Source organism: Poecile atricapillus, chromosome 1, assembly GCF_030490865.1.
Source record: "Poecile atricapillus isolate bPoeAtr1 chromosome 1, bPoeAtr1.hap1, whole genome shotgun sequence".
NCBI classification, from domain to species: Eukaryota; Metazoa; Chordata; class Aves; order Passeriformes; family Paridae; genus Poecile; species Poecile atricapillus.
In genome coordinates, this window is record NC_081249.1 from 121,983,831 (window position 1) to 122,010,116 (window position 26,286).

At 39.6% G+C, this 26,286-nt stretch overlaps 1 protein-coding gene across 2 annotated transcripts in view; it reads left to right on the forward strand.

The window, feature by feature from the left end:
• MPPED2 (metallophosphoesterase domain containing 2) overlaps positions 1-26,286 on the forward strand; it is a 101,429-nt gene that overhangs the window by 71,827 nt on the left and 3,316 nt on the right. For both annotated transcript variants that reach the window (XM_058847556.1, XM_058847566.1), the window contains exon 5: positions 23,917-24,032. In XM_058847556.1, coding sequence (XP_058703539.1) covers positions 23,917-24,032 — 116 coding nt within the window. The remainder of the gene's footprint in view (positions 1-23,916; positions 24,033-26,286) is intronic.

The window sequence follows — 26,286 nt, forward strand, 5'->3', positions numbered from 1 at the left end:
TGAAGCCCTCTTCTCCAAAAGAGGAAGGTTAATAAAAACTGTGCTCTGAGTTTACTTCCTGAAATCTCTGGTTTGGGTGGTAAATGCATGGCTCATTAGGAATTAGTTTATTAAGGAAGATTGAAAGGATGCAGGCAGGCTTCAGTCTGTGCTGCAGTGAACGGAGCCAGGGCAAGCCACCGGACACAGAAATATTGTGCTCTCCTCTTGCTGTCCAACCCCAACAATTCCAGGGTCATGTCCCTTCCTGCAGAAACTCTTCCCTGGACTGCTGAAAACTTCTTCTCCCAAGGCAGAGATGAGTTGACAAAGATGTGGGCAATCCCAGCCTTCCTCTCCCCACCCCAAACTCCAATTCCAGCCCATTTTTCTCCCTCACAGCTGTTCTGATGCTGTGTATTTTTAAAATACAAATCCACCTTGGCACTGATTATCTATGGGGAAGATACTGAGACTTCAAAGGAATTTAGGGTGGGCCACACGTGAGCAGCTGTGGGAAGAAATGCACCTTTGTACCTCACAAAATAATACAAATATTCATTCCTACCTACTAATAACCACCTCCTGCTCTTTATTTAAAGTCAGACTAAGACTAGGAGATCCAATCTTCAATGAAATGCACTTGTCAGGTATTTGAGCAAAGAGTCCTGCAGTCCAGGCAGTGAAAACCGACACTGCTTGCTCCTTACCTTCTATCAAAAGCCGTGTTGAAATGCAGGGCCTGTTATTGTATATTTATCCAGGCATCAATCACAATCAAGCCTCCTGCTAGTGCATCTGTAAGGCCATTGTAATCCTATTTTTATCAGTTCCTTCCTGTACAACAGACAGTTAAAATAGCATGAGTAGGGGTCACAAATATCTTAATGGCTTCGGTTCCCAGAGATATCGGTGACCAGAGGAAGAGTTTTGCTGAAATTTCTTCCTGAGCTGATAAGGTGGATAAACAGGGCCGAGGTGCAGAGCGAGGGCACGTCGTGGGAAATGCAGCCTTGGATGGCACCACAGAGGAGCTGCACACAGATCAGGCAGCATTGCTTAGGGAAAAACCTCAAAAAAATAAAATCTGCCTTTTGGGGGAGGGTTTTGTCTTTTTAACAGGGTGGGCTGGGTCAAAGGGATTTTTATAATTATTTTTTTTAATTTATAATTAATTTAATTTAAAGTTGAACTTTAAAATTTAATTTAAAATTAAATTTATTTAATTTAAATTTATTCAAATTTAAACTTAAAATTATTAGATTTACTAAATTTTAATTAAAAAGTTTTACTTAATTTTCCTGGTTTTGCTGTTTTACTTCTTAAAAACCTACAAGCGATTATTTATGTGGAGAAAATTGATTGTCAGTAATCAGCAATGTGTCATTTTTTTAAACTGGGGACAGTTTGCCTCTGACTCATTTAAGCAGCAGCATAAAAATGTAATACATTAATATTTTTGCTCTTCTTTTTGTATATACATTTAAATATCTGCTTATTATAAAGTGATTAATTATGCTTTTTAATGTCTTTTTTTTCATGGATTCCAGCTGTCTTTTGATGCAAATTATTAGAATTAATTTATGAATGAACTCAGAGAATGTTTTAAAATGCATTCTCTTACCAGAATGAAACTACCTTAGGACTTGTAAATGCATAAGGAAAAAGTTCACTACAGCAAATTTTATAAGACAAAATATTATCTTTATCTCAGCTTTTTAAGCTAATCTATTGTTCCTGGTCAAGCCAGGCTTTCAAGATTACTGAGATAATGGTCATAGTGTTTTATACTTTATTTTTCTTCATAAATTGTAGGTGATACTTTTCCTTTTTTGATTCCCAGGTTTTTGGGGATTTTTCCTTTTCATTTTAATCAAGCATTAGTATGTACTCCTTCTATGAACTAAAATAAAAAATGTGCTATCTTCTAGAAAAGCAGAAATTAATTGTGTAAAAATTTTTCCAGCAAACTGTAATTCTAAGAGTTTATTCAGAGACTTCTTTCAGTTAAGTGGCCTGACTTTTAACTTTGGGAACGAGTAAATATTGCATTTTTTTTTTGTATATTAACGATTTTATTGTAATATTGTAAGTGTGGACTTCATGTGGGTAGTTACATCTTTAGGGTAAATGTTAAAAAACAATTAGCTGTCCAAAAGAGTAGTAATGTACTTCATACATTATACATATATAATACATTTACTTAATTTACATGTACTTATATACATATATAATACATTTACTTACATTTACATGTACTTATATAAAGTACAAATACTTTATGCAAACCAGAACTTGTTACATAAAAACTCAAAACGAAAATCCACGTGAATTAAATCAAAAATGTAAGTTTGTCTCACGCAGTTTGTCTCACCATTTGTTTTTTGAATCTTAATTTCTGCTGGAAGGCTGTGAAGAGAAGCCACATATCAAGTTATTCTACTTTTTCCCCCCATTGTAGCAGGGGTGGCAGCTGCTTGTGACACTTGGGTTTATGTTTAGCTACACAATGTCAGAAGGTCGCACCAACAACATGCTGAAGATTTTGCATGGGCCCCCACCTTATATTTTAATTTTAGCTGTTAATTATTCTAATTGCACATTCCAAAATACCCTTTTCCGTGGAAACTTATTTAAAATCATTTGTGCAAGAAATCAACCCATCAGTAAAGTCTAAAGTATTTTTGGAGACTGACTGACTTTTGCAAGCAATAAAAAGAGTAGAGGCGTCAGCATTCTTCCACCATGAGTAGTGAAAACCAGCAACAAAAAATAATGAGCCAGCCCACTCTCTGCAAACAAACCCTGCACACACAGGAAGCTAAAATTCAGTATTCCTCTGCTTCTGGAGCTCTGTGATGCTTTCTAGAACACAGCTGATGCCAACAGAGATGAACACCATGGACTTGCAGGGCTCTTGACAGTCACAGGAAGCTTCTGGTGCTGGTGAATTCAGTCCATTGGGGCTGCAGTTCAGTCTTCCCCAGGGATTTCTCAGAGATTTTCTTGTTTGCCTCTTTTATTTCTCTAATGGGAGGTCTCTGTGTTTTTCAGCTGACCTTAGGCTGCACCAGAGGAAGTTTAGGCTGGGTATTAAGGAGAATTTCTTCACAGAAAGGGTGATTGAGCACTGCCCAAGGAGAGTCAGCATCCCTGGAGCTGGAGAAAAGGCTGGATGTGGCACTCAGTGCCATGGTCTGGTTGATGAGGTGGTGTTTGGTCATGGCTTGGACTCAATGAGCTCAAAGGTCTTTTCCAGCCTGGTTAATTCTGTGATTCTGTCATAGGCACTGGCCTTTTAAACAGAAGCATCATGCTGAATTGTGCATTGAAGACCTTAGATAATCAGAATTTTGTAGCAGCTGACCTTACAACATGGGCAATTAAATCGTTCTGTCTGAGGTTAGGTCAAGAAGAAATTCTACCCATTTACAGTAATCCAAGTTTTTCTTTTAGTGTTGTTCTTAACTGTCCTTTCAAGAGGTATTAATCATTTCTGGAGGTGTGGTATGAAAGTTAATTTAAAAGTTGGTCTGACTTTTTTTTCTCTTCAGGTGACAAGAAGGTGAATATCAGCGTGAGCAAAGATGTTATTCCAGTTGGAATAAATAGTGGGGGTGGAGGGGGTTGTGACTTTCATATCACAGCCTTCACTTTGGTCCTAATAATATTGCACTTTCTTCTCACCTCGCTCTGGTGGTTATATTTCAGGTGAATGCATTTTTATTTCAGAAAAAGCTGATGAGAAAAGGCAGAGTTTGCAAGGGGCAGAAACTGCTCATTTTTATATATTCTGTCCCAGCAACTGGATTTTTTTTTTCATTAGTTTGGTGATTCCTTAAAACAGCTGCCTTCAAGGGAGCACAAGATCCGTGTTGTGCTGCTGCTCCGTGGCTCCTGGCCAGGCACACTGCACCCGGGGAGCTGTGCAGGGGGGAAAGGCTGATGCTAAAACTCAAAGTAAAGTTGCACACTGTGGTTTCTGTGCTTTGATTTCTCAAGTATGCAGTGGTGGGGCTGCTGAAAGCAGGAGGATGAGTCCGTCCTGCAAATTTTGGTGTGAAAAATTGCACTCGTTACAAGCAGCTCCCCTGAATGAGTGTCAGAGATTGTTTGAGTAATCACGGCCTTGGGTCTCCTTCTGTTCCCTTGCTGTGTTTTCTCTATTCATATCTACTCTTTTACGTTCTTTTAATGGGGATTTTACATAAATAACAGGTAACATGCCACTAATCCTTCATGTAAAATTTTACTAACTCTAAAGAAGGTGTTACTTCCTAAGCACAGTAGGGTCCAGAGCTTATTTCCATTGACTTCTGTGAGCATTTTGCCTTTCTGATTCCACCTTTATGGATTTCCAATGTTTTAGTATCACTGTCATTAATGAAATGTGTTTTGCAATAACTCTGCAGTAAATATCTTGCCGATACTCACCTCAATTAAATCTTGATCCACTTTAAATGGTTGGGCAGACCTCTCCTCATTTCTTTGGGAGATGAAGTCTCAGTCTCTGTAAATGACTGTCAGACCTGGGATGAGGAGACAGAGGAATGTTGTGTCCCCCCCAACCCAAGATAAACAGAGAGACTGTTTTGATATATTTTGCAGTCAAGCAGAAGTTAAAACCTTGTATAAACCTTGCCTTGTGTGCCTGGTGTTCTCCAGCTAAAGCAAGCCATTGTGCCTGTGGAGGTTTTGGTAAACACGTGCTTAAAGGTTAAATGGTAGATTATAAAACAGGGAGAATGGCAAAGTGTATTTACCCATGTGCACAGCACACTGACCCAGCACACAGAGCTCCTGTGAGACAGCACACTGACCCAGGAGGCTGTGGGCAAGGGGATTGACTGCAGGGGCTGTGCAATATTGATACTGCAAAGAGAAGTGTGTCTGGATCTCAGTGGGACTGCACTAACAGGCTGCAGGGATTTTCACTCTGGAAACCCTTCTGGCTATGAAGTAGTATCTGATTCTGGTGTCGTGCTATAAAACATGGCACTTGTTATAAATAAATGTACTGTTCATCATAATGAACTATCAAATAATTACCCTATGTGAACTGCTTTTCATAATTTAGTATCTTTAAGTATGCTAAAAAGTATATCTGCTCCCATGAATAGTGTGAGCAGAAGCCCCTGATAATTAAGTCATTTTCTCTTTGGGAAGAATAGAATTACCATCTAAAATATTTATAGGAAATACTTCAGTGACTGTACCAAGTTCACTTTGAAATCACCATTTCCTATAGGTTGAGTTCAACAGCAGTTAAAATATCTTTGGGTAACACTAGAAGAAGTTAAAAATGTTATTGGTCTCTATTTTATCATAAATTCTACTGTCAGTGATGAAATTCCCAAATGTACCAAATAGAGAAGAGAGGAGAAGGACAGCAGAAAAGAGACACCAGGTTTTTGAGTAAAGAAAATGTCTAATTAATAAAATTTGAGATTGAAATGGGATTTAAATGTAGAAATGAGAAATGTAGAAAAGAGATAAAAAAACTAAGATGACCAGAAGTTTTGGTGCTGAGCTACAAAATTGGCCTGGAATGCACTAGATGCATTTTTCAGCCCTAGATAACTTTCTGACTGTGGTCCTCTGAGTCTCATCCAAAGCTCATTGAAGCCAAAAGGATTTTCCCACTGATCTCAGTAGGCTTTAAATCATGTGTTTGATCCTGAAGTTCTTAGACAACAGATGAGAAAAATTTAAATACTGTGCTTGGAATTCTGCCTGAGTACTGCAGATTTACATTGTGAAATACAGCATTCAGGCTCAACCATATCTCCATCTTTCCACCAGCATGGGCATCCAAACATCCCAGAAATATATATTGGAGTCTTCAGGCCTGTAAGAATTTGAAAAAGGCCTTTTCTTTATGCCTACAAAGGGTCCTTCATTGCAACCATAGTCTGAAAAGTCATGTGAATGCTGTGCTTTCCATGTTTTATTATGTGCATTATTTAAAGAACTTCCTTACACTGAGCGGATTATCAGTTCATTATGCAGATGAAAAATAAAAGATTAAGGATGAAAGTCTGCTCCCTCTGAAATCAGTAGCATTTGCTCATCAGTTCTGTAAATAAAGGATATAATTTCAAAAGTTAGTTTGGGAGACAAGTTCTTTCCAATAAAGGCATGGGCAATAAAGTTTCATACCAGAGGACTAAATTAATAGAGTACCCTTCTAATTCTGACTGCTTTTCAGCCATACAGTTACCTGTTGGAGACATAAACACAGCTATTTCAAACAGTATGTGAAATTCCTCTGAATTGCTTAAAAACTATCAAGTCATTCAATAAATAATTTCAGTTCAAAAAGAAATTGTTTTTCAATTTCTGCTTGTGCTTGTGATGCAGCCCAATACAATCACGCTTTGGGAAGGGTAAGGGAAACATCTAATCCACACACCACCTTTATAATAAACCTATTTATAATGTGGGTTGAAGAAGAGAGCTTTTTAAGTTAAATTGTGTGGACTTGAAAGCATCAATGCTGAATATTTTATGTGAAGCTTGTCAAGGGCCCTTACTAAAATAGCTTAAAAGCAGTATCACAGTTGCCTTCTTACAAGCATTGCACACAAGAAACATGCTGAAGGGGTTTCAATATTGCCAGAAGTTGATATATATATATTTTTTAGGTGTCAGATTTTATGTGCTGTATATATAGGTGCATGCTCATGTGAACAAACACCTATCTCACCACATTTTTGCAGGAGCTTTATTTTATATAATGTATGATGTCCCTTAAGGTACAGTAAATTTGGGCTCGGAGGTTTGATATTGTTTTTTTTTTATTTAAAAGTTCCAGGGTGAAACTAAGCAAGAATTCCTCAGCTCCCTGTTTTCATAAAAGGAGACTAAAAGCAGCACCTGCAATCCATCCCAGCTGCTTTATACATTAGCCTGTGAATTAATTGTCCATAAGCAAAAAGGTTTTGTCTCTCTCCATTGCCCCATAAGGGAGCCAAGGAAACTGCCTTGCACCAAACATTTGACTTGTGAGCAGCTGAATTTAGCTGCAGCATTAATAGACTTGCATGCACTGTAGCTAATGAAAACAGGTCATATTTGGTGCTGATGCACTGTGAGAAATAAAGCTGCCTCTGTAAGGGTGTCATGAAAGTGGTTTAAGCATTGCAAAATGTGGAAAAACGACTGACAGCCATTGCTTGTGTTTTAAACACTTGGCCAGTTTATCTGGCCAAATACACATTGCCATTAAGCAACTCAGCAGAGACACCCTGAATACTGTTCTCCCTTTTATAAATTCACATTTGCAGGCAGAAGTTGAGCTGCTCTGGCAATTTGATGAGCAAAGTTTGATAGAGCTTCAAACAAAGTGTGTCAAACTCCTTCAACATGCCAAATCATCATGCTTATTTCATTGCTTGATTGCACTTGCATAGCACATAATGCAGCTTCTTGTCTATATATATTTATAGGTAGATATGAAAAAATAAATGGATTGTTGCATGTAAATATATATCTGCATTCATGATTAGAGGTACTGGCCTTGTATGTAGATGTTGAGGCTATTCCTAATTTTCTGTCTGGTTTTTAAAGAGTACTTTGTTCATACCTCCTGAATGAGAACTTCCTGAGGAAGTTTTTTTTAATGTTTTCATTTATTTTTATTTTATTTAGTTTTTTATTGTATTGTATAAACTGAAGTCACTATCCCAGCAGTCTTCCCTTTGCTCTTTTTTTTTCTCAGATGTAGCAAGGGAATGGTAAGCTAAGGAAATGGCTCTGGTTATGGGTCTCCAGGGGGCAGGTGTAATCTCCTGCATCCCTGGAAGAGGAAGGTTTCAGATGGATTCCCACTCTGCTCTGAAAATATATCCCCAAAATATGGCATAACTCATTTGTATCATCTCAGTCATGGAAAATTCTGCCCATCTGGGGGCCCTTGGTTTTGTACTTTTAAAGGAAAGAGTTGTATCGATTACCTTCTTCAGGGAAATGCAGCCAAAATATGGTGTAGGACTTGATTTTTACTTTGCCTTCTACTAAAAAGTTTGTTTCCTAATGCTTATAAAAGACATCATTGTGACCTCTGGGTTTTATTGTGCCAGTTAAAATGATTTCTTCTGATGAAAAAGGCAGGAGAAGGCTGAGTAACAGCTTGTATGAGAGAATGGGAGGCAGCAGGGTAATACATAAAGAGGGGAACACATGAAGTTTTGAAGTGGATGCTGCTAATAGAAATGCACCTTTTCATATCTTCTGTGCTCTCAGAAGCAAAGCAATATCAAAGAGCAGGACAGCAAGAGATAACTTATTGAAAAATAAATCATGGGTGAAATTTTGAGCCCTGACTTGGGTGAGAGCAGCATTTCACAGGCGCTGATCCTGGTATGGGATGTTCCTGGCTGGAGGTTGCTGTATGCCAGTGCTCCCTGCTCAGTGTCAGCAGCACACAGAAGGAGACACTGCAGGGAGTGGCAGAATGAGCAGTGACTCAAATGGGAGAGAGTAAACAATATCCAGGTGATAATATTGATAATTGATAATATAACCCTATCTATTTATCTTCTACCGTTTTTCAGCTCTACGACATGAGCAAGCCAATGTAAAGGAGTTTCCTTTTAGAGGCAGGAGATGGTTATTTCACTGCAGTAGGAAAAGGGGATTTAGCAAAGAGAAACCCTAGTTCAGTTTGGTCTTGAGGTTGTCCTTAGAACAATTCACTGTAGTTGGTAGCAGTATGTTAAGTTACAGCAGTGAGAAATGTTATTGTGGTCTCCTGTCACTGAAGGGATATCTGTAGGTTCTGAAATCCCTGAGAGCATGAGACATCATCTCTTGCAAAAATGTTTTCTGAAGGATGTTTATTTTTTTACCACTACTGTCTAGGCTACAGTCTATTAATCCGCATAAAATATGTATTATGGCCACGTGATTTGATCTCCTGTATCCCAGGGTGTTTATTGCTGTCAGTATCTGATAACCTGTGGTAATAAAGTAAAAAAATATTTGCCAGGTTTGACCCTTAGTGGTGTTTTTTAATAATGTGAGTATGTATATACAGAAGTACAAAGTTTTCTTAACTCATGCTCTATATTTCAACCTGTGTGAAGTCACATTACAGAGCTTCCCCCTGTTACCATAAGTACCTGGGAGTGAGCCAGGAGCCAGGGGCAAAAGTGGATTTTCACATTTGCCAGGCATGGTTCATTGGAGAAAGCAGCTCCGTTGCTTTCTTGTGCCTTTGCTCATCTGTCATTGTGGCAATGCATAGTGACATTTCAAACTGCTAGCATGGAAATAAGATAAAAAGTGTTTGGGACAACTGGGAAATTTCATTTAGACAGAATGTCAGACCCCAGTCTCCGGTGAAAATACTGTAGGTTTACCATGTCCAGCCTTGCGATATCATTTGATGTGAAATTAAATCAGAGGCCAGCCATGAGCAGGAAAGCATTTGAGCCTGTTCAGTTTTGGTTTGTTGTACAATTCTGGTACTCCTGATCGCTGTGCCTTGCAGGAGTAAGTTACAGCAGATAACCATTTATAGAGGTGTTTTGAAAGCGTGATTCCCACAGAAATTTCTTTTAACTCCTTGCCTTGCCTTGAAGTTTGAAAAGTTTGTTAAATCTCCAAAATCCTTATTGTGGCCCTCATTGTTCCTGTGGATGGAGGCGATTCTGGCTTTGCACAGTAACCTAACACTGATATTTCAGGACAAATAGGCACCAGCGTGGCTCCTGAATGGGTGAGTTACATGTATTCATAAGCTGTTCCATTCATTTCTCTGACATGGAAAAAAAGGGTAGGGCTGCTTTCATCCGGCTGCCAGCCCTTTTATCTCTAAAGAATCAAATTTCAGGAAACCTTTCTGCCTAGGTCAGAATTTCAAAGGTTTCTGTAATATCTTAAAAGTTGTAACATCTTAATTCTCATAATTTTAAGGAGAATGTTTCTTTTCCCACTGAGAAAACAAAGCAGCCCCCCCAAAACAAAAGAGAAACCAATGGAAAGAACTAAAGCAAAACACAGATTTGGAGGCATGGGGCTCAGTAAAAATGTGTTTAGTGGTACTTCACTTCCTACTATTCAGGACAGCACATTGTTAGAGCTGATGCAGTGTTTATACACATTGTGGTTATGGCTGTAGTCAGGGCTATTGTTGAAGGATGTTATACAGACATTTATCATGGTATGTCAGTAAACCCATTGTAAAAATGTCCTAGTAGTTAAATGAGGCTTAGATTTAATGAGGCTGTAAGAAAGGGCCATTTTTTAATCATACTGTAAATAAGGTTCCTGTAGCAATGTCATTGGGATTAACGTGCAGGTTTTCTTTTGTTTCGAAATAAGAGCAATATCTCCATGAAGTTAGGCAGACATTTTTAGGAATACACTCTTGCAAAGCCTTTGGAGCAGGAGATTTGTGGTCATACTTTGACTACACAGTGTAAATGAAGGTGTGACATTACAAAAAATTCAGACCTCCCCTCCAATAAGCTAATAATACAATATAGGTAATAAAATCTAGCCCTAACAGAATGCCGTGGTGATGGCTAAGTAATACACTGTAAATGACAGAAACCTCTCTTCTGTGCTTTTTTAAGATACTCAACATAGTACCAAATTTTTGTACTATTCCATTTGCTATTAGTGAACTGACTTTAATGTTTTTAACACCACTGCCACTGAGAAGTATAAAAATGTGGCTCATAACCATTAAGGTTTTACATATCAACATTTATTTTCCTTGTAGCTGTGAAAGCAGCCATCTAAAGCTTTAAAAGGTACTTATTTTAACTACATTTTAGCTTTCTGCAAATACTTTCAATCTAATGTGTTTTCTGTGACATATATGGGGTGTGCCTTATGTTTAAATTAGAAAGCATGAAAGTGTAAGGGAAAATATAATTTTAACTGTTCAAAAGGGCATTGTCAACAGCAGAAGATTAGGATGGGAAGAGTGTCTTTATTCTTCTTCATATGTTTGTTTTACAGCAGGAGTGCATTGTTCTCTTTCTTTAAAGCTGTAGTTTGATGGTAAAGCTGGGTTTTGCTGTAAGTTGTTTTGCTACTAGAGAAAAACACCTTTCTGCCAGCATCTCTCTGTAGCCTCTGGGGATGGAATTGTGCCTTGTGGATGGAATTGTGCCTGTCCATGTGCAGGGGACCCCATTCCCAGCTGGGCCACCCCAGGCTCCTGCCTCTCCCACAGCCTGCTCAGAGCTCTGGGATGGAGCACAGCAGCTGAGTCACCCCAGTCAGAGGCACAGAACATGGTTCTGGATCATTTCATTCCAGTTCTAGTACTGCTGGCCTTAAGAGGAAGACCCAGACAATGGAGAAAAGAAAAAGATAATTCATGATGAGGATATTTGGATCCATAGCAGCAGCCAAAACCACAGTAGCTTTCCTTTTCCACCAAGAAAAATTTTGACTCAGCTGGGGACTTTCATGCCCTGCTAGTGTCCGAGGTTTTCCTTTGGCAACATATTTCCTTTCAGCTGCTTAAACCTCTTTGGGGCATTGCTAGGGTAGTGATTCCAAGTGCTTTATCCTGCAAGAGTTGATTCCTGCAGCTCTCTATTTAGAAGGCTATTTAATGTTAGCTCTCTATTCATTTGGAAATAATGGTGTTGGAGGGAAAAAAATAATTAAAATGGCTTCAGAAAGTAGTTAATTATAAAACCTACCATGGCCTGAAGTATAAAATACATTGCAGTCTGAGAAATCATGTAGGGGAACATTACTAAAATAATTAATTAAAAAATTTTACATACATCACCCACACAGCAAATGCCTTGGCTGCTGCTAAAATGAGTCCAGTGCCCTTCAAAAACTGAGCATCTCTTAGATCTCCCACTCACTCCCTTTTAGATATCCTTGGTTTTTTCTTTCCTCTGGGCATTTTGTGTTATGAACATCAGTTTTGGAGAAAGGCTTTGGGCAAGAAATGAAATCCTTGCTGTGTTTATTTTAGCATTATCAGTGTGTTTTGTGGGGCCAGGGCTGATCATTGAGTGCCTGATCTGGCAGAGGCAGGAGGGGCACAGACCTGAGTCCTGCCAGTGCTGTGTGTCCTGCTGGTCTGGGAGCTGACGCAGCCCTGACAGCTCTCAGAGGGTGTCAGAGGTGTCTCTCCGAGGGTATCAGCTGGCCTTGCACCATCACAGCCTCCCATCAAGGCAATCCTTAAAGTTCAGTGCTCTTGCACCAAATTTAGGTTTTTTTGTGTGCCCTGTAGGCAAGCCAGGTAGGTGTTAAATATTGCAAAGCCTCACCTCTAAGTGCAGGAAAACAGCTGATGGGTTTTGACATGCATTTGAGGGCGAGGGGTAGTTTGGTTTGAGTTTGGGGTTGGGTTTGATATTTATTTTTTTTTTTTAAATTTACTTTTGAAGAAAGGAGAATGTGTCCTGCACAGGTTCTGTGCTCACACCCAAGCCCTACCTGTGCTCAGCAGCTGTCATCAGGTGATTCCTTCCACTTGTCTAATTCCTGCTTGGTGCAGGTTCTTGACATCCAGTGCTTTATCAAACATAGGCTGCTTGCTACCTATTACTACTGATCTCAGCATTGCTAATAAACAGCAACATCAAGGCCATATTTTCTGGTTCCTGTCAGACCACTGCTTTCCTGGGTGAAATAAAAGTCCCATTAACATGCTCCTCCTCATCGGCTCTGACAGTTTGATTAATTAGGCCCCCTCTTTAGATGACCTCTGCACTGACACGACAAGGAGGTGAATATAAAATGAATAGTTTGCCCACATAATGGCCTACTGCAAGTTTCAGATTTTTATCAGATCAGACTGAAGTCTGGGGCCTGTATTAAAACCCCCAGTGTACAGCAATATATGGCTGTGGGTTATGAACTGCAGGCTTTACTGCATGCTTAAGGAATTAAAACCAAACCAATCCTAGCCATCCTGATATATTGACTTCTTCTCTAAGAATTAATCTTTCCTTTACTCTCTTGGCCATACAATACAAATCTAATTCATTTACATTATCAAATAAAATGACCTTTTGTTTTCAAAGGATTTTTTATTGCCAGAAAATACAGTATGTTAACTCTGTGGTTATTCAGCCTCCCATAAAATACTAATGTAAAGCCATTATTCTAGTGCCACTCTATTTAAATGTCAGTCTGCCTTTCTATTATAAACCACCACTTCATAGGCTGGTAACTCATCAGTAAAAAATTCACTTCAGCTGAGAACTTATAATATGAGCTCACAACTTTTATTTGAATGCATCTTTTTTTAAAAAATATGAGTATGTAATATCCCAAGGGGTCACTATGTGACTGTGAGAATACAGCATGGCTGGAGCACCTCTCCTCTGGAGATGGGCTGAGAGTTGAGGCTGTTCACCCTGGAGAAGAGAAGGTTCCTGGGTGATCTTTTCAGGTTTCCAGTGCCTGAAGGAGCTACAAGAGAGGGGCTTGTGCAAGGGCATGAAGTGACAGGGCAAGGGGGAGAGCCTTTAAACTGGCAGAGGCCAGGGTTAGATTACATATCTTAAATTAGATACTAATTAGATAATCACTGGAGAAATTCTCAACTGTGCTGAGGCCCTGGCACAGTTTCCCAGAGAAGCTGTGGCTGCCCCATCCCTGGAAATGTTCAAGGCCAGGCTGGATGGAGCTCTGAGTAACCTGGGATAGTGGAAGTGTCCCTGGCCGTGGCAGAGAGTTGGAATTAGGTAGGTTGGAAGGTCCTTCCAAACCCAAACCATCCTATGGATTGCAGCACCAGAAACACCCATTGTTGCCCACTGCATGGTGCCTCTGGCTGGAGCTGCTGCTTTGTGGCTCCAGGAGGAGCAGTTTCATCAGCCTTTGGAGCTACATCACAATCCTCTAGGAGGCAAGTCAGGCTTTTAATAAAATCTGGAATTTTGACTGGTGGTCGCTGAGAAAGACATCTTCCCTGCATCATTGTTTTGCTGTTTGCTTCCACTTAATTATTTTCCATTAACACTCTTGAGAGGAATTAGGTGTGGCCTCAGAGAGATATCCTTTAGATACATACATACCTATCTATATAGATCTTTAGTGGGGGTCAAATCTTCTCTCCCTCAAGGTGAGAACTGGGACAAACATGAATAATATTTTGTTGATCAAGTGACTGACACAGATGCAGAAGTTCTGCTATGTTGATTTCTAATCATTCTAATATTAGAAATATTTTTCAATGTTTTCTCTTCAAATTAACTCTCCTTCAGTCTGAGGTAATCCTCATATCCCACAAACCTCACTGAAAGGACAACACAAAGGTGGGGGAGCTTAAAATGAAATGTTGTGTAAATGACCCAGTTGTCATCAGAGTTCCTTGTTTAATCTTGAAGGCAACAAAAACAAGTCACCCACTGCTTAAACAGATCCTTTTCAATTAAAATAATGTTCTGTTTACCTCTGTGATGCCCAATGCTCTCTCCAGTCTTTTCAGCTGATTTTTCTTTTTTTCATGACCCTTATGTTTTTCCCTCAATCTCTTCTGTCACATTTTTTCCTTTGTGTTCATGTGTTGATCAAGTAACTGCATTACTTTAATTGATTTGCTGAATTGGCTCGTCCATAAGACAGCTCCTCCAGGTAATAACCTGAAAATGTTTGCTCACATTTCTGTGGCCATGCTTGAGTGCTGCAGAGTTCTCCTTGGTTTGGGAGCGCACTGCACCATTTCTGCAAATTGTTTCTCATTTTCCCTGATACAAGCAGAACAGCAGGGAATGAATGTTTATTTATAATACACACATATATATATATATAAAAATATATCCACACAGAAGTGCATATTGTACACATCAGGTATACACCAGGTATAGGATTTTCTGTTTGTGTGAACTTCTCTTGCAATCAAGTCTCCTGAGGCTTTCTGAGCTGAGAAGGAGGTGTGATATGCATTTTGAGATCCATGATCATCCCTTTCCCCAGATGACTTTAGAGAAAAAGTTTACTGGTAGACAGAAAATAAGGTAGCAGTGGTTTTTGATGAAGACTGGACAGGAGCTGGTAACTTTCCCTTCCTGCAGACTCCAAAGCTGGATCACAGTTTTCAGCAAAGGTGATATTTCAGGTTTTCCAGATGTTAAATTTCTGCATGAAGCAAGGCCTGTAATAAATGAAGAAAATAAACCAAATCTGCATAACTTTCAAATAAATGACATTTCCTAAGTATAATTGAACAGTAACCCAGTAAATGATGGCCCAAGACCAAGCCATGATAATTTATACTGTACCTAAATACCAACTAAGCATGTATTGTGACACTGGAAACTCAATTTCATCTGGTGAGTGAGGGTAAGAGACTTCACATCAAGCCTCAAGAATAAGCTGGAACGGAAGGTAGCACAGACTTCAGACAAAGAAGAAATGCTGGGAGTATCCTGTGACCTAATTATAACTAACTGTTTCCATTCTTTTCTGTAAATATTTAGAAGATTACGTTACTACGTAACTAGTAAGTTCCTACAATTAAATGTTGTGGGCTGTGCATGTCTGGAAGTCTTAATAAATGTGAGCCTTGTTTGGTTTTCCTAGCAGGCATTCTGGAAAGTTTCAGTTTCTTATTGAGGAATGTTAGCCAGCATTTTGAGCAAAACATAAATAAAAATAGTGATGGTATTTATAGATAAACAGCACCATGTGGCAATAAGCAATCTCAGTGTCTTATTTTAAGTCATTGGAGCAGCTAAGAATAATTGATTTATTGGTAAAGACTAATGGTGAAAATCATGGGGGGGGCAGAATTCTGTTTCTACCATCTGATGGACTTTAGTCTGGCAAATTTATTCTAGGGTTAGCCAACCTAGTTCTGCACAGTACCTCTATAAACAGTGCTCTGTCTAGACTGTTGTGAGCCTAAATTATTTATTACTTGTAAGTAATAAATAAAAATAAACTTGTAAAGCACTTGAAAGAGTTTTTGAAAGCCCTCAAGTTCCTGTGATTGTGATGTAGGTTGGTTGGGTTGGTTTTGGTTTATTTGTTTTTCAGAAACATCAAACTGGTTTGATAACTCTGAAAACTAGAACAGGAAAAGCATGAGCAGCTAAGGCATCCAGAACATAAAGGCACAAAGACCCAAACCTTTTTCTTCATGATGTTATGTGCTAGAGCTCCTCAATATAAAAAGGACACACCTTTCCTGTAGGTGTCATTAAATGTTGTGTGTGTATTAGGAGCAGCACAGGCTGAAGATATTAACATATAAAAAGGAGCTGAAACACTACATAAAAATATGTGTCTGGAATTCCTCTGCTCTGTGGCATTAATTACTGAACAAGTTACCACATCTGCTGACCCTCACAGCCTTTTGGAGGAACTACTGAGACTTTATCAGTGCTAAAGATTCTGTTTTAAGGAGCATTCCAAATAATTAAATAACTAGAGGCTGTTTCTCAGGAGCAAGAACCAATTTCACTTATAGTGCAGGTTGACATAACTACTTTGGAGTGTTTCATTTGTCATACTGGCTTATATCTGGCAACATTTCTTTCATAATTCACTGAAATGTAGCTTATTTTGTTTTAAAGACTGACATGTTTCTGTTAATATTTTCCAAATGCTGCTTTTACAAATATATAAATTATTCAACAGAAACTACTGGATGTAATTAGACCAGATTTTGATTTTTTACATGTCGAACACACGGACTACCCCCGTGGATTGAAGATATGCACTATTAAGTGTGTGTTGGGAGAGAAGTCTTTACTTTTTTTTTATTTTTTTTCTCTACTTCAATGTGTGTTGTCATCACAGAAGCAGGACTGCTAGTAAAAGCCTCTCCCAGACTGACCTGGGGTGGAAGCATTGTCAATTTACATTTCCTGCAGAGATAATAAGAGATAATAAGATAAAATTAATTTAAGATGTGGTACAATAGCATATTATGATCACACTTACTGTAAGAAATCAAGCACCATTCTTAAACATGCACAGTTGTTGAGCAAAATTGAATCAAAATTTTAGGCAGCTACTCTTCTTTTCTTTTGTTTCCTCTTTCCCCTGGCATGTCCCTGAGAACAGACATTGGGTTTATGTTGTGGTGAGCTTCAGGACCAGAGAGTTCCTTCCTTTAGACAGGTATTTTAAGCTTCCATGTGTTTTTAGAAAGACCACAAAATTTTACCATAAGAACTCGACTCATTTAAGTTCTTTTCAGTACTGCAGCATCCTTTGATGCTTCAAGGGGCCATGTACCCTGCACTGGGGTGCAGGATGGGAATGAAGGAGTAAATGTGCTCACTCCAGAATGAGAAGAAGTTCTACAAGTCAGTCCAGGATGTACTCTATAGGTCTGAGCTGCTGCCACAGTGCAACACCACTGCCATGTGGGGAAATAAAACATACCTAATGTACATTAGAGTCTGGTTCTAACTTAAACCAGGTCTATCTTTCAAGCCAGCCCCAACTATGCAGAGCACAGGAATATGTAAGGACTGACACTTGCTTCTGTTCATAGGCCTTTGTAATTCTATTCCTTTTAAAAGTAGAATGAAATTAGCCCTTGAGTCAAGTTTAAATTATTTTCATTTTTTTGGGATATTAAAATATCTCCCAGATCTCATTAAGTCAAGCCCTAAATAAAATAATTGCAATACAGTTAGGGATTGGAAAGCCTCAGAAGGTTTGGAGGAAATTTCCTCTTTGATGAGCAATTCGGATACTTAAGCAAAGGTTGTCTGGATCATAAGCTTGAGAAATTCACCTACTCCCTTCCCCTCCTTTCCAGTATCCACTGGCTTCCTGGTGGTGTCCACTGCTCTGCTTTATTGTTTTTTACCTCTATGCTCTGGAAGCTCAGTGTCTTGTGATCCTCTGTGACATTACTGGGGTTTCAACCTCCTGCCTCTCTGCTCCTTTGCTCTCAAGTCTCTTAAACCTTGTTGTATTTTTATGTGTTTCTTTACTCTTCTTTTTTTTTTTTTTAATTTTCTTTTTATTAAAACTTATCTTCCTCACAGAGGAGTTTTCTTAAATAGTGTCTGTGGTGTTCTGGTAGCGTTAACACAAAACATGTGAAGTGAATGGACAATCCTCTGCCATAAAGGATCACTTACCATTCCAGACATAGGGTTGAAGATGTCAGTGGCTGCTGTGGACCATCAGAGAAGAGGAATAAGTGCAAGGTACCCACAGAGGTAGCAGGCTGTAGGTTTGGGGATCAGAGCTCAGTTTGCTGTCAATAGCAGCAAGGGCAGAGATCTGCAGGCACTGAGAGAGGGAAGATGCAGGAGGGAATTCTTGTACCATTTTCCAGCTGTATGGATGACTGAAGCTGCACTTGCTCCTGTCCTGTTCCTGTTTTATGTGATAATCTGGTCCAGATCAGCACATCCATGGAACATGATGTATGGCAGCAGTAAAGGTCCTCAGTTTTTCTTTCCTTTCGTAGCTCTCACAGATCCAGGCGTGAATCTCTGTCTGACAGGAGTTTAAACTAAACCTTGCACCGACCAGTTTGTACAGTCTGAGGTAGAAACTGAGAATTATTTGGTGCAAGGAGTATCCCAGGTCTTGCTGGCTGGTGAGCTGATCCTGCAGCCTCTCAATGGGAAGGATTATTCCCTAGGAAAAAGGCATTGCATGGGTTCTTTCCCTCCAAACACTGTGGAAGATGGGGAGTTGTGCTTCTCAAATGCTTTGTCATTTAGATAACCAGCATTCAGAGGTTATAGATTGCACATTAAGAGAGAAAAACCTGCAAAACAAAGCAAATCAAAACAAACCAGCAGGTTGTGGAGGTTTCAGATTTTTCTAACCTTGTGAAAATAGCTGAACTGTGTTAGAGACTTCCTGACTCAAGTGCAGGCTGGTAATAATAAGGAGGTACATCTAGTAACATGGCTAACATAATTGCAGTACTGATAATTCACTTTTGTGAGAGCTTCAGCTGTTTAAAGATGCAGGGTAAGCAAAATCCCAAGGAGCCAGGCTCTGTGATGCTTCTTTCTGTTCTGTGTTATTATTCTCACTTTCTAAATGGGACACTGAGGCACAGCAGGTAAGTGCTGGTGGGAATGACATTCAGCTGGAGCCCCCGGGCTGTGCCTCTCACTGGTGTCACAGCACTGCATGTAATGAGCACGTTTAGGAAACAATTTAGCCTTTACCACTTCCTGGTGGTTGGTACATTATGAAAAAGCATTTGAATCTTCACTATAAAAAGGAGCTTAACAAAAAAAAAAAAAATAAAAAAAAAATAAAAGTACTTTTGCAGCACTGAAAGCCAGTTTACAGAAGCTGTTGTAAAATGTTCTTCCTCAATCCATTGTGCACTTGGTGGGCACTCTGTGCCTGGAGCTGTCCAGGACATCCTTGTCCTGTGCCACCACCTCTGTCCTGTCTCCCTCCTCGGTGAGCCAGGTCTGTGAGCTCAGTTTGAAGGCTGATAAAAATAGAGAGCATTTTGTTGTTGTTGTTGGTCGTGTGGAAATGCTTCCCACTGGGATGCCTTTTAGACTCTCCCTCAGCTGTTATCCTGTGCAAGGAGACAGACTGAGATTTTTGCCTCCTGTGCACTTTACTCATTGGATTAAGGATAAAATTGATGCTCTCCTAAAAGACTGGGTAGCCTTAAAAATGAATACTTGATATTAAAGACCTATGAGATAATTTATTTTTTCTAATCCTGTTTAGAAGTAACTGTTGAAATAAATGGATTTACTGGTGGAGTTAAGAGGAAAACGTGAATCTAGAAGGTCTCATTGTACATTTACCTTTTGAGTTGTTGAACTCTGAGGATCAGGTAATTAAATTCGTGAGTCAGAGAAGAGATGAAAGGAGGTTGTAGGAGTTACCATCCTTTACAAAGAAGGATCCTCCTGAAAAAGGAGTCAACATTTCTGTGTTACCTGGATGAACTTGGCCGTGGCTTTGTGTCTCCTTTCCTTGTGTGACAGTGTTGCTTCTGAGGTGAATGCAGTGAGGAACAGTTATGATTTTTAGTGTCAAGAAATGATGCTCCATCGCTGTGCTCTTGTTGTGGGTTGGTTTGGGTTTGTTTTGGTTTTTTTTTTTAAATGTATTAGCAAAATAATAAAGCCATACAGTGCTTACTTGTGAAGGGAGATCTGATCACCTGCTGAAGCTGCAGCTCTCTGCTGTTAAAAGCAGATGGATTTGTGTGTCCTGTCCAGGGGTTCTCCCAATGCACCTGTAAAAGGAGGAAGAGTCTTGTTGGGAAGCTTAATATTCCCTCCTTCCTGGCATTATGTCAAGTAATGTCTGCATCTCTTGCAGCACAAGGTGTGAAGATAATTTTCAGCCTCCTGTATAAGCATTCTTTTAATTGCAGAAAACATAGCTTCCAAAACGCCAGGTGGAGGGGGATCTGTGGGGATTCCTGTGCAGAAATGAAGAACTGAGGAGAGCAAGGATGGGCCAGGTGTCTGCCTTTCATGAGGATATTCCCTGTGTCACATCTGCTGCCAGCATAGCTGCTCTCCCTAAACGATGAGGAAGCTTTGCAGTCAGGCGAGGGCTGAGCTGGCGGGTGAGCCGGGGATCAGGAATTACCGTGATGGTTTGATGGCGTGTGAGGGATGCTGTGAAGTGTGGCGTGGTTCTGATGAGCACAGCCTCAATTAGGTTCTTCTGCACGAGGCTGACACGCCAGGCTTCGGGTGTGAGGATGTGTTCTGGTCCATCAAACGTAAAATGACAAAATCATTTGTAATCTCTCATTACCAGTCCCTGTGGGCTTTCCATCTCTGCCTCCCCTGTGGCATTATTCAACAGCCAATAACTCTGCTATTGCCAGCTATACTTAAAAATGAAGTTTTAGGAATTAACTGAAATCTTTTACTTAGAGGTCCATAGGAAAAAGAATTAGGTCAGATCTGAAATATTACTACTAACGACTAAGTAGCCTTTCTAAATTACTTGTGCTTGATTGGAATTTACCAGGAGTGGGTATATGTGCTTTTACCCCTCTGATTCTGTCTCCCAGCCCATGGGAGGTAATGAGCAAAGGGCTGTGTGGTGCTTGGTTGCCAGCTGGGGTTAAACCATGACAGTGCAGCCAAGGTTCATTATCTACATTTCTTCCTAGACAGGAAGTCATTTCTCACAGTAAGTAATCAGCTTGAAAATGCGTTGCAGAAGGCACCGAACTCTGCGCACAGTTTTTTTCTTCTAAATTATTTAGACGTTGAGAATCACTCTATTTAACTCTTATGTATGCAAAAAAAGGCACTAACGGGGTAAAATATCCCTCACTGATATCCCTGACAGGACTCTACCTGCCTAAAGGGCAGGCTTTGTCTTTCCTGCATGTATTTAAAGTTTGCTGGGATAACCAGCTGTTCCCTGTCTGCTCACAGATTCACAGCACACCGACCCCATCTCGTCTTCACTGCAACACAGCAAACATCAGGTCACCTTCCTTGTGATCCCGCCTAAACCTGCTCCCGTGCCAGACAGCTCTTTGGCTTTTTGGTGGTGTTCTGAACACATGCTTGGCTTTTTGGCAAGGTCTGAACCCCCTCTGAAAGGCAGGGATCCTCAGTTTGCCAGTGCTGTCAGGAATTATTTCATGTTTTAAATGCCTGAAGCCTAAATCTGTAATCCAGGTGTTCTTCCAGTCATGCCTGCTCTTCTCTTTGATTTACCCATTTTGTATGAAAATCTTTAGTATATTAAATAAGTACTTGACCATCTTTTCTTGTGCACATGCTGCATAATGAGGAAGGTTTCTCAAAAGTTTTCTTGCAAGTGGATTCCCATGTGGCGCCTGTTAGTCACAGCTAATTACAGAGGTTGGTGAATGAGGAATATATGTGAGCTCAGGTTCCCCCTCCTCCTCTTTCCACAGTGCTTCAGAAGAAAATAAAATAAAAATCCTGCAGACAAATCCAGGTTTTTCTGTGCTCGAAGTCTCCAAAGAGCTCCAGAGAAATCACAGATGTGGTTTCATGTTTCAGGTTTAACTATGTTGTAATAACTACAGTCTTATCTGCAGGAGAAATGCAAGTGGGGAAAGAATCATTAATTGACAGTGAAAAGTTTGACCCAAGCTCTGTGTGTTTGTTTGTTTTAAGCAGCTGAATGTTTAGCCAAACGATATTTTAACTTCTGACTGCAACCTTGAAGGTTACAATAATCTTGATAGGTTAAAAGCTAGGAATGTTATAGGAAAGGAAACAGATATATGTTTCAGGAAGGCCAATCCTAGGAAAGCAGAAATTCTTGTGGTTTAGTTAAAGCCAGGACACAACCTTCAGTTTTAATTCAGCTGCACACAAACCTCCTGCCAGGTGCACCAACCTTTGCAGCACAGGAAGGTTTTTAGGTGCTTCAGTGGGTGCAGAGCAAGGCAGCTGTGAGAGGTGAAGCTTCGTGGCTGAGCACAGGAGGAACCCACAGCTCACATAAAATGTTTGACTAACGTCTAATTTTCCTATCTTTTGTTGGTGTTCATTCAGGAAGTCTGCTAGCTTGAATGAGTTCCTGTGTGTGTGTGTAGTATGAGTATTATCCAGCAGGACTACATGGGATATTGTCTATTATTTGTTACAAAGGCACCAGTGACCTTCCTGCCCCTATATTAGCAGCGCCTGCTGTTTTTCCATACTGCCGATTGTCAGGAATGCAGATCATCCATAAAGCTGGGCACAATCCTCATCGGTCAAATTATTGTCTCAGGAAAACAAAATGCTTTAATTATAAAAAAAAAAAAAAAATTAGAGATGTAATCTCAGCAGGACATTCCCACTCAAAGGCATATTTGAGGCTGGGAAAATGAATAATTTAGCGGGTAGAGGAGGCAGATTACATAATGAAATTACATAGGACTATGATGATTTCTGGTTTTAACAGGTATGGGTTTTTTCAAGGTTGGTTTGTGGCTGCTTTTTACCCCCAGCTTTTGTTTTCTGTTTTCAGAACTGCAGCACACAAAAGACTTCAGGAGTAGCTTGAACTTTCAGAAATATGACTGGGGCTAGGACAGGAGTATCCTACCTGGAAAACAAAGTCTGAACCTGTTGCCTGAGCTCTAGGAAACACACACATGGATGCAAACTCTTAAAACTAGTACAATACTAAGAGCTGCATAAGAGGTTATCAGTAACAAACATAAATATTCCTGTCTTTCATCAGAGCAATTGTTTTGTGTACTAATTTGATAGGGAAAGGCTTTATTATGATATACCTGTATCAAAATTATGTGTTACATGTTGAAAAAGTTATATGTTAAAAAAAGTACTCCTAGAAAATGTATTTGTCATTGCTGCATGCTTGGGTTGGTGGATAAACCAGTGTCTCAGAACAAGTCTGTGCTGTGCTGGAGAACATTTGAGGGTATCAGTTTCCCTTGAGAAATACTACATGAATTTTAAATGGTAAGATCTCTTCAAAAAGTCACTTAGGCTAAATGTTGTGTGGATGGAGATCTCTAGGAGGCTCAGGAGTTCCAAACCCAGTTGGGTGACAGTGTTCTGGTATTAAAAGTGCTAAAAGGAGCAAGTTTGAGTTTAGTGAAATGCTGTGGCACACGTGGTGCTTATTGCTGCCACATTGAGCCTCTTGTTGAGCTGTTACTGCTGCCCTGTGCTGGGAGAAATTCATTTTTGCCTCCAAAAAAATTTTTGGGTTGTTTTGGTAGTTAGCACAGGAAGGAGTTCTTATGTTTGAACATTCCCAAACTTTGATAAAAGGCTTGAGATTTAGACTTTGTTATTTTAGTGTTTTCTCCTTTCTCTCTAGTGAGTAAATGCCCCCAGGGCTCAATGCTTTTGAAGTACAAAAATAACATCAGACATTAATCTAAATTCAAATGTATGTTTTAACATATGTATGTATTTGAATCAGTGTGTGTTAGAGGCTCTTCAAAAAGGCTGTCTGCAGGTAATCTCTAAAGCACAGAAATTGTTTTAATTCAGAAAAATAATAATAATGGAGAAGGGAAGAGATTGTTATTTTACATTGATGCAGTTTGTCTTATTTTCCCCAAAGGACACCATGGTTTAATGGATGGGGCTTTAATCTACCCAGAGGTCAGTCTTTGCTAGACAAGTGGAACCTTATTCCTGAGGGAATTGATATCCTAATGACACATGGACCTCCCCTTGGTAAGTGAAATAAAAGTTTTGTGTGATTTTTTTGCATGAGAATTTTACTTTCAAAATAAGCAAAGTTCATAATGCTTTAAGATATACTGTAATTGCACCCAAACTTAAAACTATGGATCAAAAACCTTTCTGAAAGAAGTGGAAAATGATGATTAGGCTTAGCTGATCTGTTGAGTTTCCGTAAAATCTTGAATTTTTTTATTAAATTCAAGCTAGGGAAGATCAAATATCTGACTCCATAACCATTATAATTTGACATTTTATTTAAGAATAGTATTCATCTGACAACCCAGTTTCCAATCCCAAAAGACTTTTTAGAGATTGACTAAAACTTTTGAAACCTTTTCTCACTACAGTGTCATGTTATTTTAAGGTTTGAGAGTAGCAGTCAAGAGTTTGGAGCTATGTAGTCACATATTCCCCTTGATAATGTCCTTGTAAACTTAGGATATGTAAGAACAGTTTTAAAGGTATTAATTGGCTTATAAAAAAATTGTGAAGGAATAAAATCATGTTCTTAGAGAATTGTTCCTAACTTGATCTAATGACAGGTGAGCACCAGTCTGTGAATGCATAATTTGTTTCTTCATTAGGCAGCTAAAGTTCCTCATTTAGTTGAATTTTGCTCATCTTGTCAATATGAGTCATTCACTGATCTCTGCTTTAACTCTTAAGATCCAAACTAAGTTCTGATAGTCTCAGAACACCAGGACACTCGTTCAGCAGAGGCAGGAGCACTCAGTTTTGGCATATCTGAAGTCATTAAAGCCCACACTAAAACCATTTGGAAAGTGCCCCTATCCTTTCCCCATCACATATTATTTACTGCTTTTTTTCCAGACACATGTGGCAAGCAGCCTGGGGCTGTATTTTAGGTATCTCATGGGTTTACAACAACTGACCCTTTTATAAATATGACTTTTCAGGATGAGGAATTGTGGCAGTCTCTTCATTGCCCTTACTGCCAGAAGAGTGGTTTTGTCAGGTTTTTAGTAAGCTCCTGCAATCCAAGGGGTCAGATCACACAGTCATAGGAAGTGACCTAATCACAGTCTCTTACTAAAATCACTGGACTGAATATGTAAAATCTTCACAGAATTGCATGGTGCCATTATAAACCAGCATTTTAAGTGCTTCCAGGCTGCCTCAGTGTTCTTTTAGAGCTTCTTGGTGACCGTGGAGCCAGGAATTAATGCATGCTTATGTTTTTTACCACAATTAAGAGTCAGCAATCTAAGCCAAGCTAAGGAAAAAAAAAACAGAAAGTTTTTGACCAATGTACTTACTGCTCCTTTTATATTCTGTTTAGTTTTTTAATACTACTTAGAGAATGTTGTAAGATGATCAGCAAATTCCCTTTAACCTTCCTGGAGCTCTCAGCGTGCTGCTGTGTTAAGGCAGTGACACAGCATCCCCTGACAGCGGAGCCACCGGATATTGCAAACCATGGCCTCAAACAGCACTCTCTTAATTGCTTCACTTTCCCAAAGAAGCAAAAAAACAACCCAAAAAACCCCACAAGCATGTTCATAATGTTTCATGGTTGCTGTTTTAAATGGGTTGTTCATCCGTCTGCTCTGAATTGGGTTCATACAGAAATACTGTGATGCTGCAGACACTGTAATTGAATAAATGTGCTTAAATTTTGGGTTTGAAGGAGATAATGAAGTTCGGTTTCAAAAGGTTGGCACTGTATCTTGACTACAGACACAGATTAGATGTCAGTACTGTGCCTAAAATGAGGGGCTCTAGGTCTCAGCCTGCATGATAATATTGACAAAATACTGCTTTTTAAATAAGTGTTTACTTATTAAGTAAATATTAAGGGAGGTAGAGCTGTAACTGGACTCTTTGGTCACTCTAAAATTCAGCCAAGTTCTTGGCACAGGCTGTAATGATGCTGAAGTCAGCAGAATGATGCTACAGCTGGCTCCTGATTTCCCTTTTTTTGCTGTCTCCTTGCCCTGCTGATCCTTTTCCGTGCTAGTCCAGGCAGCAGGCTCCTGCAGGGACTGATGTCCTGTTTTGTACATTTTTCTGTGTTATCCACAAGACCAGGTGACAACGTGGTCAATTAGCAGTGGCTCGTTGGAAATTGTTTTGCAGGTTTTGCATTGCTTGAGGCTGGTGATGATGGCTCAGAAGTAACCTGGTGCTTGCAGACCACAGTCCTCCAAAAGCTGTGGGAGTGTGTATTTTAAATCTTTGGGCTGGCAGCTGAATTGAGTCGTAGCTCAGCTCATCTTCCTGAGCT